The 15,556-nt window shown below is 46.9% G+C and overlaps 6 protein-coding genes across 6 annotated transcripts; 5 read left to right on the forward strand and 1 right to left on the reverse strand.

Annotated features, from left to right (window-relative positions):
- Positions 1-521: 521 nt before the first annotated feature.
- rpb2 (DNA-directed RNA polymerase II subunit) lies at positions 522-4,404 on the forward strand (the record flags this gene model as incomplete). The annotated part of the gene is made up of 3 exons (XM_031145866.1): positions 522-2,915; positions 2,962-4,190; positions 4,242-4,404. The coding sequence occupies 3 exons, from the start codon at positions 522-524 to the stop codon at positions 4,402-4,404; spliced, it is 3,786 nt and encodes a 1,261-aa protein (XP_031008532.1).
- A 515-nt stretch (positions 4,405-4,919) lies between these two features.
- Positions 4,920-5,278, reverse strand: pet117 (Protein pet117, mitochondrial; the record flags this gene model as incomplete). The annotated part of the gene is made up of 2 exons (XM_031145867.1): positions 4,920-5,066; positions 5,183-5,278. 2 exons carry the CDS (start codon positions 5,276-5,278, stop codon positions 4,920-4,922), a joined length of 243 nt encoding a protein of 80 aa, XP_031008529.1.
- Positions 5,279-5,599: 321 nt separating this feature from the next.
- Positions 5,600-6,311, forward strand: vma-10 (V-type proton ATPase subunit G; the record flags this gene model as incomplete). The annotated part of the gene is made up of 5 exons (XM_031145868.1): positions 5,600-5,602; positions 5,682-5,720; positions 5,786-5,887; positions 5,930-6,043; positions 6,138-6,311. The coding sequence occupies 5 exons, from the start codon at positions 5,600-5,602 to the stop codon at positions 6,309-6,311; spliced, it is 432 nt and encodes a 143-aa protein (XP_031008528.1).
- A 573-nt stretch (positions 6,312-6,884) lies between these two features.
- On the forward strand, positions 6,885-7,927 carry TGL2 (Lipase; the record flags this gene model as incomplete). The annotated part of the gene is made up of 3 exons (XM_031145869.1): positions 6,885-7,023; positions 7,081-7,819; positions 7,867-7,927. 3 exons carry the CDS (start codon positions 6,885-6,887, stop codon positions 7,925-7,927), a joined length of 939 nt encoding a protein of 312 aa, XP_031008478.1.
- Positions 7,928-8,632: 705 nt separating this feature from the next.
- On the forward strand, positions 8,633-10,010 carry hipO_1 (Hippurate hydrolase; the record flags this gene model as incomplete). The annotated part of the gene is made up of 2 exons (XM_031145870.1): positions 8,633-9,325; positions 9,375-10,010. Coding segments are annotated over 2 exons (1,329 nt in total), but the record flags the coding sequence as incomplete, so codon positions are not given.
- A 3,267-nt stretch (positions 10,011-13,277) lies between these two features.
- Positions 13,278-14,858, forward strand: LHYA1_G000882 (uncharacterized protein; the record flags this gene model as incomplete). Its single annotated transcript, XM_031145871.1, has 3 exons — positions 13,278-13,554; positions 13,736-13,877; positions 14,171-14,858. The coding sequence occupies 3 exons, from the start codon at positions 13,278-13,280 to the stop codon at positions 14,856-14,858; spliced, it is 1,107 nt and encodes a 368-aa protein (XP_031008480.1).
- Positions 14,859-15,556: the final 698 nt, after the last annotated feature.

Genomic DNA, 15,556 nt, shown 5'->3' on the forward strand with positions numbered 1-15,556 from the left:
AACCCGCGGTCTTCAAATGATATGGTATGGTATGGCATGGCGCTGCATATCATTTGAGGATACACATTGGTAGAATTCTTCCTGCATTCTTTCCTAAAAGAATTATCAATGGAAAACATTTAAATAGGAACTTCACTTTGAATCACCACTTCCATTGACTGCCTCGACTGCTTACAAGTGCAGAGTCGCGCTAGCCATATTGGTATTAGTTCCTTCTGCACCGTTGCGCGCGGGTCTAAAAGAATCGCGGAAACCAAATATCCCTTTACCCAGCTCTGCTTCGGCATCAATATCAACTACCTCGACATATAGCGACTGCTGCCTTCAAATATCTCCCGCGACTCTCGTCGACCTTGATGACCTTGTTCTCGCTTTCTTGAAGCCTCTCAGCTTCTGGGCGACGTGCGCCGCAAAAGCACAAGAAGGCAACCAACCTCTCAAGCTTCGCGCCACGAGCATCCAGCATTTTCCCTCACCTCTCTCCATCATCGACAGACCCCTCACCTCTATAACTCGACAAGATGGCGGAATATGAAGAAGGCTACGAGTATGATGATTACGGAGAGGAGGATGCGGGTATCACGGCCGAGGACTGCTGGACGGTCATTTCGTCGTTCTTTGAGGCGAAAGGTCTGGTCTCACAGCAGCTGGATTCCTTTGACGAATTCGTTTCTACGACCATGCAGGAGCTTGTAGAGGAGGGTTCGCAGCTCACTCTCGACCAAAATAACCCTCAGGCCACTGATGACAACGACATTGCCCTTCGACGATATGAGATTAAGTTTGGGACCATTTTGCTGTCGCGTCCAGCGATGACTGAAGGTGATGGATCGACACAGGTCATGCTGCCTCAAGAAGCAAGACTGCGGAACCTGACCTACGCGAGCCCTCTATATATCGAAATGACTAAGAAGGTCTCTGTAGCTGTTGAACGCTCTGTTCCCCTTAACGAGCTCGACGAAGAGCAGGAGGCTGAGATGGCAAGGACGGGCGAACATCCAACAAGACTTGTCTGGGAAAACGAGGACGGCGACTCCGAGGAAGGCGAGAAGTCCGAGAAGCCGCCTGACCGAGTCTATATCGGGAAGCTGCCAATTATGCTGAAGTCAAAGTACTGTATCTTGAGGGACCTCGACGAAGATGATCTCTATGCTTGGAATGAATGTCCATATGATCAGGGTGGCTACTTCATCATAAACGGCAGCGAGAAAGTCTTGATTGCGCAAGAGCGAAGTGCTGCCAATATCGTCCAGGTCTTCAAGAAAGCACCCCCGAGTCCAACTCCTTTTATTGCTGAGATTCGGAGTGCCCTTGAGAAAGGATCTCGCCTCATCTCTTCAATGACTATCAAGCTTTTCGCCAAGGGTGACGGGCAAAGAGGAGGCTTTGGACAAACCATTAAATCCACACTACCATATATCAAGACTGATATTCCGATTGCTGTTGTTTTTCGCGCTCTCGGTGTTGTTTCCGATGAGGATATCCTGAACCACATATGCTACGATCGCAACGACACTCAAATGCTGGAAATGCTGAAGCCGTGTATCGAGGAAGCATTTGTCATTCAAGATCGAGAGGTCGCTTTGGATTTCATTGGGAAGCGTGGGACTGGTACCACCCTGACTCGAGACAAGCGTGTGAAGCATGCTCGTGATATCATGCAAAAGGAATTGCTTCCTCACATCTCTCAGAAAGAGGGAAGCGAGACTCGAAAAGCATTCTTCCTTGGCTACATGGTTCACAAGATGTTGCAATGCGCCCTTGGGCGACGAGAGACTGATGATCGAGATCATTTCGGGAAGAAGCGCTTGGATCTTGCAGGACCACTGCTGGCCAAACTCTTTCGAACTTTGTTCCGTAGATTGACAACAGATGTTTACAAATACCTCGTGAAGTGTGTCTCGGAAAACAAGGAATTCAACCTCACACTTGGTGTGAAGTCCACGACTCTCTCGAACGGTCTCAAATACTCTCTGGCTACCGGAAACTGGGGTGATCAAAAGAAAGCAGCAAGCTCGACCGCTGGTGTTTCTCAGGTGCTCAACAGATATACATTTTCGTCCACACTTTCGCATTTGCGCCGCACGAACACGCCTATTGGCCGTGATGGAAAGATTGCTAAACCACGACAACTGCACAATACTCATTGGGGTCTGGTGTGTCCTGCCGAAACACCCGAAGGACAAGCTTGTGGACTTGTCAAGAACTTAGCTCTAATGTGCTATGTCACCGTTGGTACGCCTAGCGACCCAATTATTGAGTTTATGATTCAAAGAAACATGGAAGTTTTGGAGGAGTATGAGCCCTTACGGTCTCCAAACGCCACAAAGGTCTTTGTAAACGGTGTCTGGGTTGGTGTGCATTCGGATCCTGCACATCTTGTGAAAACGGTGCAGCATTTGAGACGATCGCATTTGATCTCTCACGAAGTTTCCTTGATTCGAGATATTCGAGACCGAGAATTCAAAATCTTCACTGATGCAGGCCGAGTTTGCAGACCACTGTTCGTCATCGACAACGATGTGGACAGCGCGAACAAGGGCAATCTGGTTTTGAATAAGGAGCATGTCCGAAGGCTCGAAGACGATCAGACAATGCCTGCGAATATGGACGCGGATCAGAGAGCCAATGCAGGTTATTACGGCTTCCAGGGCTTAATCAATGACGGTGTTGTCGAGTATGTGGATGCTGAGGAAGAGGAGACTGTGATGATTGTGATGACCCCCGAAGATTTGGATATTTCTCGGCAATTACAAGCTGGGTACCAAATCAGGCCCGATGACAGCGGGGATCTGAACAAACGTGTGAAAGCACCAATGAACCCTACTGCTCATATTTGGACTCATTGCGAGATTCATCCCAGTATGATTTTGGGAATTTGCGCAAGCATTATTCCCTTCCCAGATCATAATCAGGTAAGCTCAAGAAAAGTTTTATATGTTTCTTCGCTAATGGATATAGTCTCCTCGTAATACCTACCAGTCTGCTATGGGCAAACAAGCTATGGGAGTGTTCCTCACCAACTTTGACCAGCGCATGGATACTATGTCAAACATCCTTTACTACCCCCAGAAGCCTCTTGCTACAACTCGCTCTATGGAGTTCCTTAAATTTAGAGAACTCCCTGCTGGCCAGAATGCCATCGTTGCTATTGCTTGTTATTCGGGATACAACCAAGAAGATTCCGTTATCATGAACCAGAGCAGTATCGATCGAGGGCTGTTCCGAAGTCTATTCTACCGTGCCTACACCGATCAAGAAAAGCGTATCGGCATGAATGTTGTTGAGCAGTTTGAGAAGCCATACAGAGCCGATACTCTGAAGTTGAAGCATGGAACTTACGATAAACTTGACGAGGATGGAATCATTGCACCTGGTGTTCGTGTTTCTGGAGAGGACATCATTATTGGAAAGACTGCTCCTATGGCACCGGATGCTGAAGAACTTGGACAACGTACCAAGGCCCATACGAAGCGTGATGCCTCCACTCCTCTTCGAAGTACTGAGAATGGCATTGTTGACCAAGTTCTCATCACAACCAATTCTGAAGGTCTTCGATTCGTCAAAGTGCGCATGCGCACAACCAAGATTCCCCAAATCGGTGATAAGTTCGCTTCTCGTCACGGTCAAAAAGGTACCATTGGTATTACCTACAGACAAGAGGACATGCCCTTCACCAGACAGGGTATCGTACCTGATATCATCATCAATCCTCACGCTATTCCGTCTCGTATGACCATTGCCCATTTGATCGAGTGTCAGTTGAGCAAGGTCTCCACTCTTCGAGGTCTTGAAGGTGACGCCACACCTTTCACCGAAGTCACTGTCGACTCAGTCTCGAAGCTCCTTCGCGACCATGGGTACCAGTCTCGTGGGTTCGAGATCATGTATCACGGGCATACTGGTCGCAAAATGATGGCCCAAGTCTTCCTTGGACCGACCTATTACCAGCGCCTGCGACACATGGTCGATGACAAGATCCATGCTCGTGCCAGAGGACCAGTGCAGATTTTGACCAGACAGCCTGTGGAAGGTCGTGCAAGAGACGGTGGTCTACGTTTCGGAGAGATGGAGCGTGATTGTATGATCTCGCACGGAGCTGCGTCTTTCTTGAAGGAGAGATTGTTCGAGGTATCGGATGCCTTCAGAGTTCACGTCTGTGAAATCTGTGGGCTGATGACTCCAATCGCGTAAGTTCTTTTCGCGGTCAATATGAAGAAGACTGTACTAACATGACTTAGGAAACTCTCGACGCAAAGTTTCGAGTGTCGACCTTGCAAGAACAAGACCAGAGTCTCGCAAATCCACATTCCATATGCCGCGAAACTGCTCTTCCAAGAGTTGGCTTCCATGAACATTGCGGCCAGGATGTTCACCGAGAGATCTGGGATATCGATCCGCTGAAAAGGGAGTAAGAATGTAAGAACGAAAAAGAAAAATGAGCATAGGAGGGGGGGCATACTATTTCCATAATAGGGCGTTTGGGGAAAAGGAATTTAAGAATGCAGCGAAGAAATTGGGTGCATTTGCATAGGGGTTTCGCATATGATTCATTTTTTTCGTTTACCAGAACCCTAGGTGTGCACGATACGATATGAAGAGGCATGATATCTGTTTGTACCATATCTTAGATTTTCTCTCTCTTGGCGGGTAGGCTGGAGGAAACCCAGCGAGATAAAAGCCGAACGTAATAATACAGAGATTTGATCTGTGACTTGCCCTTCCTACACGCTCCATTTATGATCTCTTGCGCCGTGCAATGCAATGAATGCCCTTTCCCTGTTCTTGTACAACCAAGTACATGTGATGATACAGCCTTCCCTTCCCATCCTTTCCATTTTCTTGCACTTGTATAAACTCCACAAGAGACTTGGTTGGTTTCGTTCGATTCGATAGATGTACAGTACATCGCCCATCCGTCAAGCATCCCCAACAGTCCCCCCATCACTCACACTCTGCACCTTCTTAAACTCCGCCTCCAACTGCTTCTGCATGTCGAAATCTAGCTGTCGTTCTTTCTTGATACGTTGTTGTTCCATGTCTCGGACGACGCCTGCGTGCATTGCCTATGCGAAAATGGATGTGCGGTTAGCTTGAGAGGAGTTTTAGAAGAAAGCGAGGAGAAGGAGGTGGGTGGGAAGTAAGAAGTGAGGAGGTGGGGGTGGAAGGGGGTGATATGTACAGCTTTCTCATTGCTCTGAGCATAATGTACGAAAAAGACGGTACCCATTGCGAAGAGGGACGTTCCGGCTAGTGTTGCTTTTGCTGCGCGTGACATGTTTGCTTTACTCCTTCTTTTCTTCTTAAACTTAAACAGTTGTCTCTGTAACAGTAGTAGTAGATTCAATTCCTCATGGGAGGAGTACCTATGTAATGTTTTGTGGTGTGGTGTGGTGTTGATGGCAAGTGCAAGTCAAGTGGCAGAATCTCCGTACCGCCTTCGCTGACAGGGGTTTGAATCTAGAGCTCAAGAGCTAGCGTGCCGTGGAGCTCCTTCACCCTCGAAGACCATAACGGACGACGCAAGCTTCGAATCTCCCAGCGACGTGAACAGAGGAATTGCTGAAGCAAGCTGAATTTTTCAATTGGGATCGCAAATATGGTATGTTTGTTTGTGCGGGGAGAGGTTGTGGGAATGATTGAATGAGAGGGCGTGTGCTAACGCGGTGTTGGTGGGATAGTCTGCACAGAATTCAGCGGGCATTCAGACGTTGCTGGATGTAAGTTCTACGAATACAGCTACGGCTTGATATGGGAGGGGACGGTACTAATTCCGGGGTTGCAGGCAGAGAGGGAGGCCCAGAAGATTGTCCAGAGAGGTTGGTGTTCTGGAGCTAGAGTCTCGATTGAACAGGTTGCTAACGTCTATCATGTACAGCTAGAGAATGTAAGGCCATACTGAGAGATATACTGGTTGATTAGATGGGAGCTGATGATAGCAGACCGCACTAAGCGTGTAAAGGAGGCGAGGGACGAGGCGAAGAAGGAGATTGATGAGTATAAGAAGCAGAAGGATGTGGAGTTCAAGAAGTTTGAGTCTGAGGTACGGCTATCATCTTCTCCTCCCCACGCAAGCGCTCTGACTATTGGATCTGGTTGTGGCGGTTCAAATGCAGTCGCTGATGGTATGATTATAGCACACCAGCGGCAACAAGAAAGCAGAAGAGGATGCAAGCAAGGACGCCGAGGTCAAGATAAAGGAGATCCAGGAGGCGGGCAAGAAGGGCCAGGATCAGGTTGTGAAAGATCTACTGAAGGCGGTGATTGATGTCAAGCCTGTGGTTCCAGATCGTATTGAGGTTCCGAAATAAGATGGGACTTCCTGATGGAGAGGATCGTTGAGGGGATGCTCCTGCGGCTTGACTCGAGAGGCAATGGCTAGTATTTGCTACACTATTTGGCTTTCAATTGCTGGAGGCTTGGTCAGGGAAAGGGCACGAGAGAGCTCTGTGTATAGATTAGCTTGCAATTATACGAGATATCCCTTGGGTAAGCGTGATAGGAGTGGTGAAGAATAGCGAACTTGGTCAACCATTGCAAATAGCCTCGTGCAACGATATTAGTTTCTGTTGATTCGTAGGGACATCTTCAGATTCATTGTTTCTACATGACAAGCTTCACTCTGATTTACATTTAGTATTCTCCAGTCACATGTAAACAAGGATCACTTTTGTCGACGTCATTGCCTCCATCGCAAATCTTCAGTCAACACTAACTCTCCAACGCAACTTCTTCTACCATGGCATCTCCTCATCAACCCACCAAAACTCAATGTCTAGGCGCCAGCAATGACAATACTGCTACCTCGTGTAGTGCGCACGAGATGGATTCCTCAACATGTCCTACTTTTCCCTCGGGGTGCCATATTGCGCTCCAGATCCCAAATGAAGTCTTTTTCCTACAGCCGCGGTAGAAAGAGAGAACACAACGAACAAGACAAGAAAGATACGAATAGTGACCCGCGCATCAATAACCTAGGGAGGGCTATCGAGGATGATTTTGCCACCATTAGAGAAACCTATGGTACTGCCCCTCCCTAATCCCTCCTCCCAAGACCAATTGACTAACCCAACCCACCAGCAACGCCCAAACACCCCATTGTCCTCGCCCATGGCCTCCTCGGATTCGACGAACTGCGCCTCGCTGGTACCCTCCTCCCCGGCGTGCACTACTGGCGCGGCATCACGGAAGCCATGCGTTCGAACGGCATCCAAGTAATAACAGCCTCGGTGCCTGCATCCGCCAGCATCGAAGAACGCGCCCTCAAACTCTCCCAAGACATAGCCAGCAAAGCCGACGGCAAGAGCGTCAACATCATCGCGCACAGCATGGGCGGTCTCGACGCTCGCTACATGATTTCGCGTTTGCAGCCCGAGAACGTCGAGGTGTTGTCTCTGACTACGGTAGCGAGTCCGCATCGTGGCAGCGCGTTTGCGGATTTCATGCTCGAGGGGATAGGACCGACGTACTTGCCAAGGCTGTATAAGTTCTTTAATGACTTTGGGGTTAGTACAGGCGCGTTTAGTCAATTAAGCCGGAAGTATATGTTAGAGGAGTTTAATCCGAAAACGCCGGATGATGAGGCCGTTAGGTATTTTAGCTATGGGGCTAAGTTTGAGCCGGGGTTTTGGAGTGCGTTTAAGCAGACGCACGCGGTTGTGGAGAGATTTGAGGGGGCTAATGATGGATTGGTTAGTGTGGAGAGTGCGAAATGGGGGACGTATAAAGGGACGTTGGTAGGGGTTAGTCATTTGGATTTGATTAATTGGACAAACAGGTTGAAATGGGTTGCTTCAAGGTTGGCAGGGACGGAGAGAAAGTAAGTAGTTGTCTTTGGTATTGAGTAGGGACATGCTAATAGTGTAGGTTCAATGCTATAGCGTTTTACCTCGACATTGCAGATATGCTGGCGAAGGAGGGGTTATAGGGGACTATGGATTAGACGGATGAACGCATTAGATGAAAGGAGTTTTGTTAAACCATTGGCACGGAAAAGAAAGGAAGGTATCCATTGTAGAGTATTGGAAAAGGAGACAGGAATCCAAAAATTGGGAATCACTACCAAATCAAGTTTTATTTCTCAGGTCCTTTTTGTTAGTTCAACTAACATACTATCCACCACACTTGAAAATCGTCTTTTGGAAAGGAGCAATTTAGTATTGAAGCAGAGACATGCCATGGTATACCCACGTAGGTAGTATTTGTAGGTATAGAGTGTTTAGAAGGGATATGTGCCACGTGATCTCGCGAACATCCTTCGCGTTGACCTCCAACATCCACATTCCCTGATTCCGAGGTCTCCAACTTAAATTAGACAAGTCATGATCATGGCAGAACAACGTGTCTCACCCCAAAAAGTCAGGGGCGTGGTCTAAGAATTAATTATTTATACGATTGTCATTTATATTACCGTTGCTTTGTCACTAGCGCTGATCCACTAATCCACTAATTTAAGGATATATTAGGTATCAAGGGGGAGATTTTCGTAGGGAATAGCATTTCCAGAGTTGTATCCTACTGCCATCCAGGTATCTATCTTATGCAAGTTTCCTAGGACCTTTAAGTCGTAAGGAAAGATCTCAGCCTCTAGAAAGCTACAGAATTGCCTTGTTCTGATAAATCTTTTCGTTAGTCAAACACGCTATTACGAACTTCAATTATGGATTCAAAATCTCGAGTCACCAGCTCTCTGACTGACCGGCTTCTCGCCGCACCTATAAATACTGAAAAATACGAGGCGCTATACAAGCACTTTCATGAGCACCCCGAGCTCTCGAATCTTGAGGCTAGAACTGCCGAAACGATTGCATCCCAACTATCGGGTCTCCAGGCTTTCAATATCACCACCAACATTGGCGGCCATGGCATCGTTGGCGTGCTGGAAAATGGCCCAGGAAAAACCATCCTCCTGCGTGCCGACATGGACGCCCTCCCAGTCTTGGAGGCAACTGGCCTTCCCTACTCCAGTAAAGTCACCATGCTCGACGTCGAGGGCGTCATGCGGCCTGTGATGCATGCATGCGGCCATGACATGCATATGACATGTCTCCTCGCTGCCGCGGAAACGCTTCTCAAGCTTAAGAAAACGTGGAGCGGTACGTTAATTGTGCTGTTCCAGCCTGCAGAGGAGCGTGGCACCGGAGCGAAGGCGATGGTAGATGATGGCTTGTATGGTAAGCACAAGATCCCCGTGCCCGACTTTGTACTCGGTCAGCATGTGATGGCAATGCGAGCGGGGAGTGTGGGATCAAAGATGGGGACGATTATGGCGGGGGCTGATAGTATGAAAATTACACTATTTGGGATCGGTGGTCATGGGTCGCAGGTAGGTTGATCACGCAGTTTTTATTGCATTCAGGACCTGACCTGTACAGCCACATCGAACGATTGACCCTGCTGTCTTGGCCGCTCACGTTGTAGTACGCCTCCAGACTGTCATCAGTAGAGAGATCAATCCAAGCGATGTTTCTGTGTTGACAGTTGGGAGCTTGCAAGCCGGCCAGACAGAGAACATCATAGCAGACTCGGCAGAAATTGGCATCGACATACGCAGCGTACGACCGGAAACGCGCGAGAAACTTCTAGCCTCAATCCGGCGAATCGTCAAGGCTGAATGCGAAGCAAGTGGTTCGACCGTCGCACCCGTATTCAAGATGACTCGGCACCTGCCAAACACAGTGAACGACGAGTCGATGATGAAAACGCTAGTGAAAAGCTTTAGTGATTATTTCGAAAATGACTTTGATGCAAATATACCAACCACTACTATCGCGGAGGATTTTTCCGTCCTCGCAACATCGCAGGGTCGTCCTTGCGCGTTTTGGCATTGGGGGGGAATAGAGCAGGGATTGTGGGATCAGAGGCTGAAGGAGGGGAATATTGATGATATTCCCGCGAATCATACGGCGAGGTTTGCACCGGTCATACAACCTACGATGTCAACGGGTATTCATGCTCTTTGTGTTGCTGCTCTTGCTTTCTTTGATGAGAAGCCTCAACAAAGACTATAAAACGATTGCCGGTGGAAGAACCGCGGACAGCCCTATAGTGGATCTTAACTCAAGACGGAGCAAGTCTCAATTGGTGTTGTTCGAAGTAGTAGATATAGAGCGTTGGAACACCATCCCACGATAGTTCAGGCCAAGTCGGCTTGTGAAGCAATTAAGAAGTAAAACACTCCTGGCATCTCAAAAAGAACCATTTCCCCGGCGGGACGATTTGCATGTGGTAGAAAGATCCGATTGCGAGGACAACATGGTTGTATATTGTGAGATTCAATATTACCAAGAAGTCCAGTAACACGATGCAGTCCAATTGACCCTTCCGAGAAGTGTCAGCCTCATGCCGACTTTCGAGGCGCATAGGAAGTAAAGTGCCACTTGGTTTCACCCCCGCTATTGAAACTCTGCTGCAAGTAAGGAAAATCGCAAACAAACCCGGATTCGGTGGTCATCGGCCCATCGCAGCATGGATGAGGCGTGATTTATTCTTTTCGCATGAAGAACATGGGACAGTGCTGGGGAAATTCGGTAAGTCGGTGCTTGGAAGTAAAGACGAATGACGTTAATTTGGTGACCTGTTGTATGAAGGTAGTGAAAAAACGATTGATTATGACGGCTGCAATGGACCAACACCCATGTCACGTTGTTAACCGCATATGTTCTGTTCAAAACCAGTATTAATTCCTCATTCTTTGGATTTCTTTTAGGCTATTTACACAAACAATAAACGTCCATCGATTTCTGGTGGTGGTTGTTGCTTGATGCATAGGATACAAGTTGATTTCATACGCTGGAGACAAATGCTAATTGATGGTTTTCAAGTGTGTTGCTGATCTGTCTCAGCTCGACCCCTTTTGATAAGCGAGATATTAGGCGAGCGTGGGGAGGCCGGCTTGCTCGGGGATATACAACTTATCATCGTCATGTTTTATTGTCCGGGACGGCTTGTCACGTTAAAATTTTAGTGTGACCCTTTGTTTACGGCACGTTCTATTGGCCCAGAAAGGAAGCCGTTGCCCTCAGAGACTTTCAACCTATAACAGGGCCTCGCATCTTCAAACAGCTTCACTTTACTCGTATCTTTGCACTCGAGAGCAATACTGGAGGATCAAATTAGCGGGGCATCCAAAGTTACAATTGCATGTCAGCTGGGGAGTACACGTATGCCCAAAAGACGGGACGGCATAGAATATGAGCCGCATGATATTCCTCGAGCCAGCCACTAAGATTATAATTTTCCTACAGGATCTTGCTGAGAGCTTAGTACGCCATACATTTCGCACTTCCACGTGGAGTAAGCATAAATGGATGGGCCATTAACGTTCGCAGGTTATCGATAATGATACACGCATCTTTTAGTTCAAAATGCAAAAGCCTCGATATAAAGTCCTCTTTATGTGCTTCTATTTAAACTAAAAAAGCCGAAAGACTTCGCTAAAGTTCGTAATCTTTTGTAAACGAAAATACATATCAGCATTCGATATATTGATATCCTTCGAGAAAACCCCACCTATCGTGATCGCTTCTTTGTAAAGTCCGAATTTTCAGACAGTCGTGGTCCAGGATAGAACCAGTTTATGAAAATAGAGTGAAGGCAGGGATTTACACCCTCTTTCCCGTCGGCTTCCCAGCCTATTGGGCCTGCGTGCTTTGAACCGCATCTAGTGCATGCCGTGCCGCTACTTTCTTCGGTAGATCTGCAGTCCCACGAGCATCCCGGCCGATCACACCCAACCAGATTAGATAGCCAGGCAACGAAAAGTAGTCAATATCGTGCCGCTTCTATTTTAAAGTCTGACTCTGAACCACCATCGGTGAAGTGAAGAGTTGGTCCATGATCCGGGAAGCAAGTTGTTTGAATCTTTGGAAAGAAGTTTGGGGGAAAGAAGGTTGGGGTGGTTCGGAAATTTTTGCCTACCGTGGGGGTTTGCTCCTTCTAAATCCTGAAGGATGGAATTTTTGTACTGCATTCTGAAGAATACTTGAGCGAATGCTTCATCCATCTCGCGAAAAAAACGCCCTTCCCGACACTAGTCATAATAATACGCGTAATAAATACGGAATATACAGTATGACAATGCATAGATCTGGGGTATACCCCACTGCCCAGGTAAAGCTTGGCAAGCTTGATTAGCCACTACTACTGTAGACTTGAAGTTGGTCTAATGTTGCATATTGCGGCTCAAACTAGGCTCTGATTGGCGGCTTCGGTCACTACCCACCCCACCTTTACTAGCGGTTCCCCATATACTTCTACTATATCAGTAAGGGTTTAGATATACGAGAGGGCTGCATCTCGTAGCCACTTACTTTATATAGGCAGGTCGCTGCGGAGTACGAAATCCCGAGTTGTGATAGGTTTTAGCATTTGGAGTCTGAAGCCATTGAGGATAATAATAGCAATGGTTTGTGACCAGTCAAGAGTCAAGCTGCGCTAATATATATGGGGAAAACAATTCTCAGAATTGAACTTATTGTACAGAGGCACTTTCAAAAAGTAATGTGAATTAGATACAGATTAGGACCCCCAGAATCCGTGCAAGAAATGGAAGAAATGGAGAGTAGGTTGATACCTGAAACTACAAATGCTTGAATTTTTTCGCTGATATCGTGATACGCTGAATCAAGAGGGGCAATTGTAGCACATTCATTTGCGCCGCGTGGACGCTTATGAGACTATGATGATAACAAATCCTGCAACCGCATGAGGGCACGATGGATTCGTCCCTTGTAAATAATCGACGTCAATATACGCGGATCTTCCTTCTGAAAAAGTCGTCCACATCTCTTTAAAGACTTTCTGCATAAAAGATTCCAGGGTATATGACCGTATGGGGGTTTCGTCCATAGCGTCGTTCTAGAATGATTCGCAAGAGATCTTTCTAGCTCAAATCCTAGTTCGCAGTTCTATAGCTACCCACTGTGATCGTAGTTTTTTTACGTGTTGAACGTTGGTAGTTATGCTACTTGATCCTTCGTCTCTAAAATTTCGACATGAAATAATTCTACGCGAAATCATTGCCGTTTGCTGGCATGCATCCGTCACTCCTATATATCCTTCGTGCTCCACAACACTTACTACTTCACGCTGCTAGGCAACTAGAACCCTTACCACAAACAACAAGCTGCCGGCGGCTTCTCCGTAATTGAATGAAGAACAAGCATGTCCAAGGTCAACAAAAGAACTTAACCTTCGTCAGCGTGAAAATTCGATATTTGGAGTGACTACAGCAAAGAGGTCGACAGAGCGGTTGAGCAGAACGTTACACAGCCATCATGCCTGGCACTATCCCTCTCAGTGCCAGCGAGCTCAACGCTCTAGTCATTACCGAAAGAGTCAACTCTTGCCTCTCTATGGCTGGAATTTTCTTCGTCCTCATCACCTACACGTTCTCCTCCCACTTCGATAAACCGATTAACCGCCTCATCTTCTTTGCAACTTGGGGAAATATTGGTTCCACCGTTGCAAGTTTGATATCAGATGCAGGACCCTTGGCTGTTGTAGGCCACAAGACCGCACCGTTGTGCCAACTTCAAGGATTTTTAGTACAGAGTAAGTAATCAGAGAGCACCCTTCATTTCCTATTGCGCATCGAAAATAGGCAGTATTTCATACACTTAGGAGGTTCCTAGGTTATAGGTCCTATGCGCAAGAAGAAGCACGCTAGTTTAAGGACCGCAACTTTTTAACCTAGAAGATTAAGCTGACTCCCACTTGCCTGAAGTGTTTCTAGGAGTTGACGCCTACTGGGCCTTTTGCATGGCTATCAACGTGTATTTAGTATTCTTTAGAGGATACAGCACTGATCAATTGCGCTCTCTGGATTTTTACTACCTACTCGCGTGCTTTGCACTCTCATTCATCCCAGCGATCACGTTTGTTTTCATCTCGAGCCCAAGTCGAGGCCATGTCTACGGACCGGCTATCATATGGTGTTGGTGAGTTTATTCTCATACGAAAAGGCCACTTACCTCTATGGGAGCTAAAGAGCCTCTATACAAACTCCCGAGACAGCTCCTACGCTTTTTGGCTCTATATTGCAATATGCTAATACGTTGGGTAGGATTACACCAAGCTGGGATTGGATGAGAATAGTCTTCTTGTACGCAATAGTGTGGTAAGATGATCTCAAACTCTAGGTTTCCGAACCCCAATTAACACATTAAAGGATTGCTATTATCTTGGCCTTTGCGGTTTATGCAATGGCAGGGAAAGTGATTTGGAACAAGCGCCGGCATCTGGACGGGTTCCTCAATCCTCTCAACGAAAACCCTTTTACTCAGATAGTAACGACAGAAATCGAGATCACACATCAAGAACGCTTTATTGTTAAAGAAGATGACGAAGCCCAAAATACATCTGAGAGGATTGAGCAGTTCACACCCTACTCTGTCAACGTTCAGGTTGACCCCCAAGATCAACCAGGACGTCCAATGCCGGCACCGATGCGTGTGCGTGGCATAACACGGGATATAGCGGAATCCGAGACAAACCCCGATGCTTGGCTATATGCACGAGTTGCATTTCTTTTTTTTCTAGCCCTGCTCATCACTTGGGTTCCATCTAGCGTGAACCGAGTGTATGCTATGGTAAATCCGGACGAAGTAAACTTTGCTCTCAATTATGTCTCGTCATTTGTCTTCCCACTACAGGGTTTCTGGAATGTCATCGTCTACATTGTTACATCTCAGCAAGCATGCCGCCGACTATGGAGTTCAATGACTCGAAGGAGTTCAACGCGCCAGAATGCGAATTTTGGCCCGAACTTTACGGGCGGGGATGTTGACGGACAACATCGGTTTCCATCCAATTCAAAGCAGAGGTTACGGAGCATTTCTAGCTTCAGTAATACATAATGTATTGTTTCCAAACAATACCATTTTATTGGTTTCGGTGCCAGCTTTTGTTGCAATTTTAGATACCATATAGCGAATACTGCAAAATTTAAACAGTACCTGACAGGATATCAGCACCCAAAAACAATAGGTAAGTGTACTAAGTGTATTACCTTGAAAAGGGAACCAAACGTCGATGGTACCTCGACAGCCGAGCAAGATTGCCACTTGAAATTGTCTCGATGCCTCCCTATTCTCGATCACTTCTTCCCAACGAATGTGCTTCTGTAGTGACCCTCAATTCCAGAAACTTTATACTATATACCATAGACTGGTAATAGAACACCAAACCTAGACTACTTGTACTTGTAAATGTGGGTACCTTGTCTACTGATACTGATTTAGATGCAATTGGGAAGCTGAAAACTATTCCAGGATAAATCTCAAGGCATCATTCTGAAAAGTACTCTGCCGTTCGTCATACTCGAGTATTGCGCTGCAGGTTCATGCATGTCTTATCAGATTTGCAAGGATATTGATCCTACGCAAGTGTATACTGGCATGCGCGCAAAGAGAGGTGGGGTAAGGCTTCAAACGTCGCACGTCAATAATGTAGCTTCCATCATCTGCTACAATACTCAGATGAGAATTGCTCAATTGTAACCATCGAACCGCATTGACTGAGAATTTCTGTTAGTCTTGTCTGTCCGGCCAAGATC

Source organism: Lachnellula hyalina, assembly GCF_007821495.1.
Source record: "Lachnellula hyalina strain CBS 185.66 chromosome Unknown contig00015, whole genome shotgun sequence".
Lineage (NCBI taxonomy): Eukaryota > Fungi > Ascomycota > Leotiomycetes > Helotiales > Lachnaceae > Lachnellula > Lachnellula hyalina.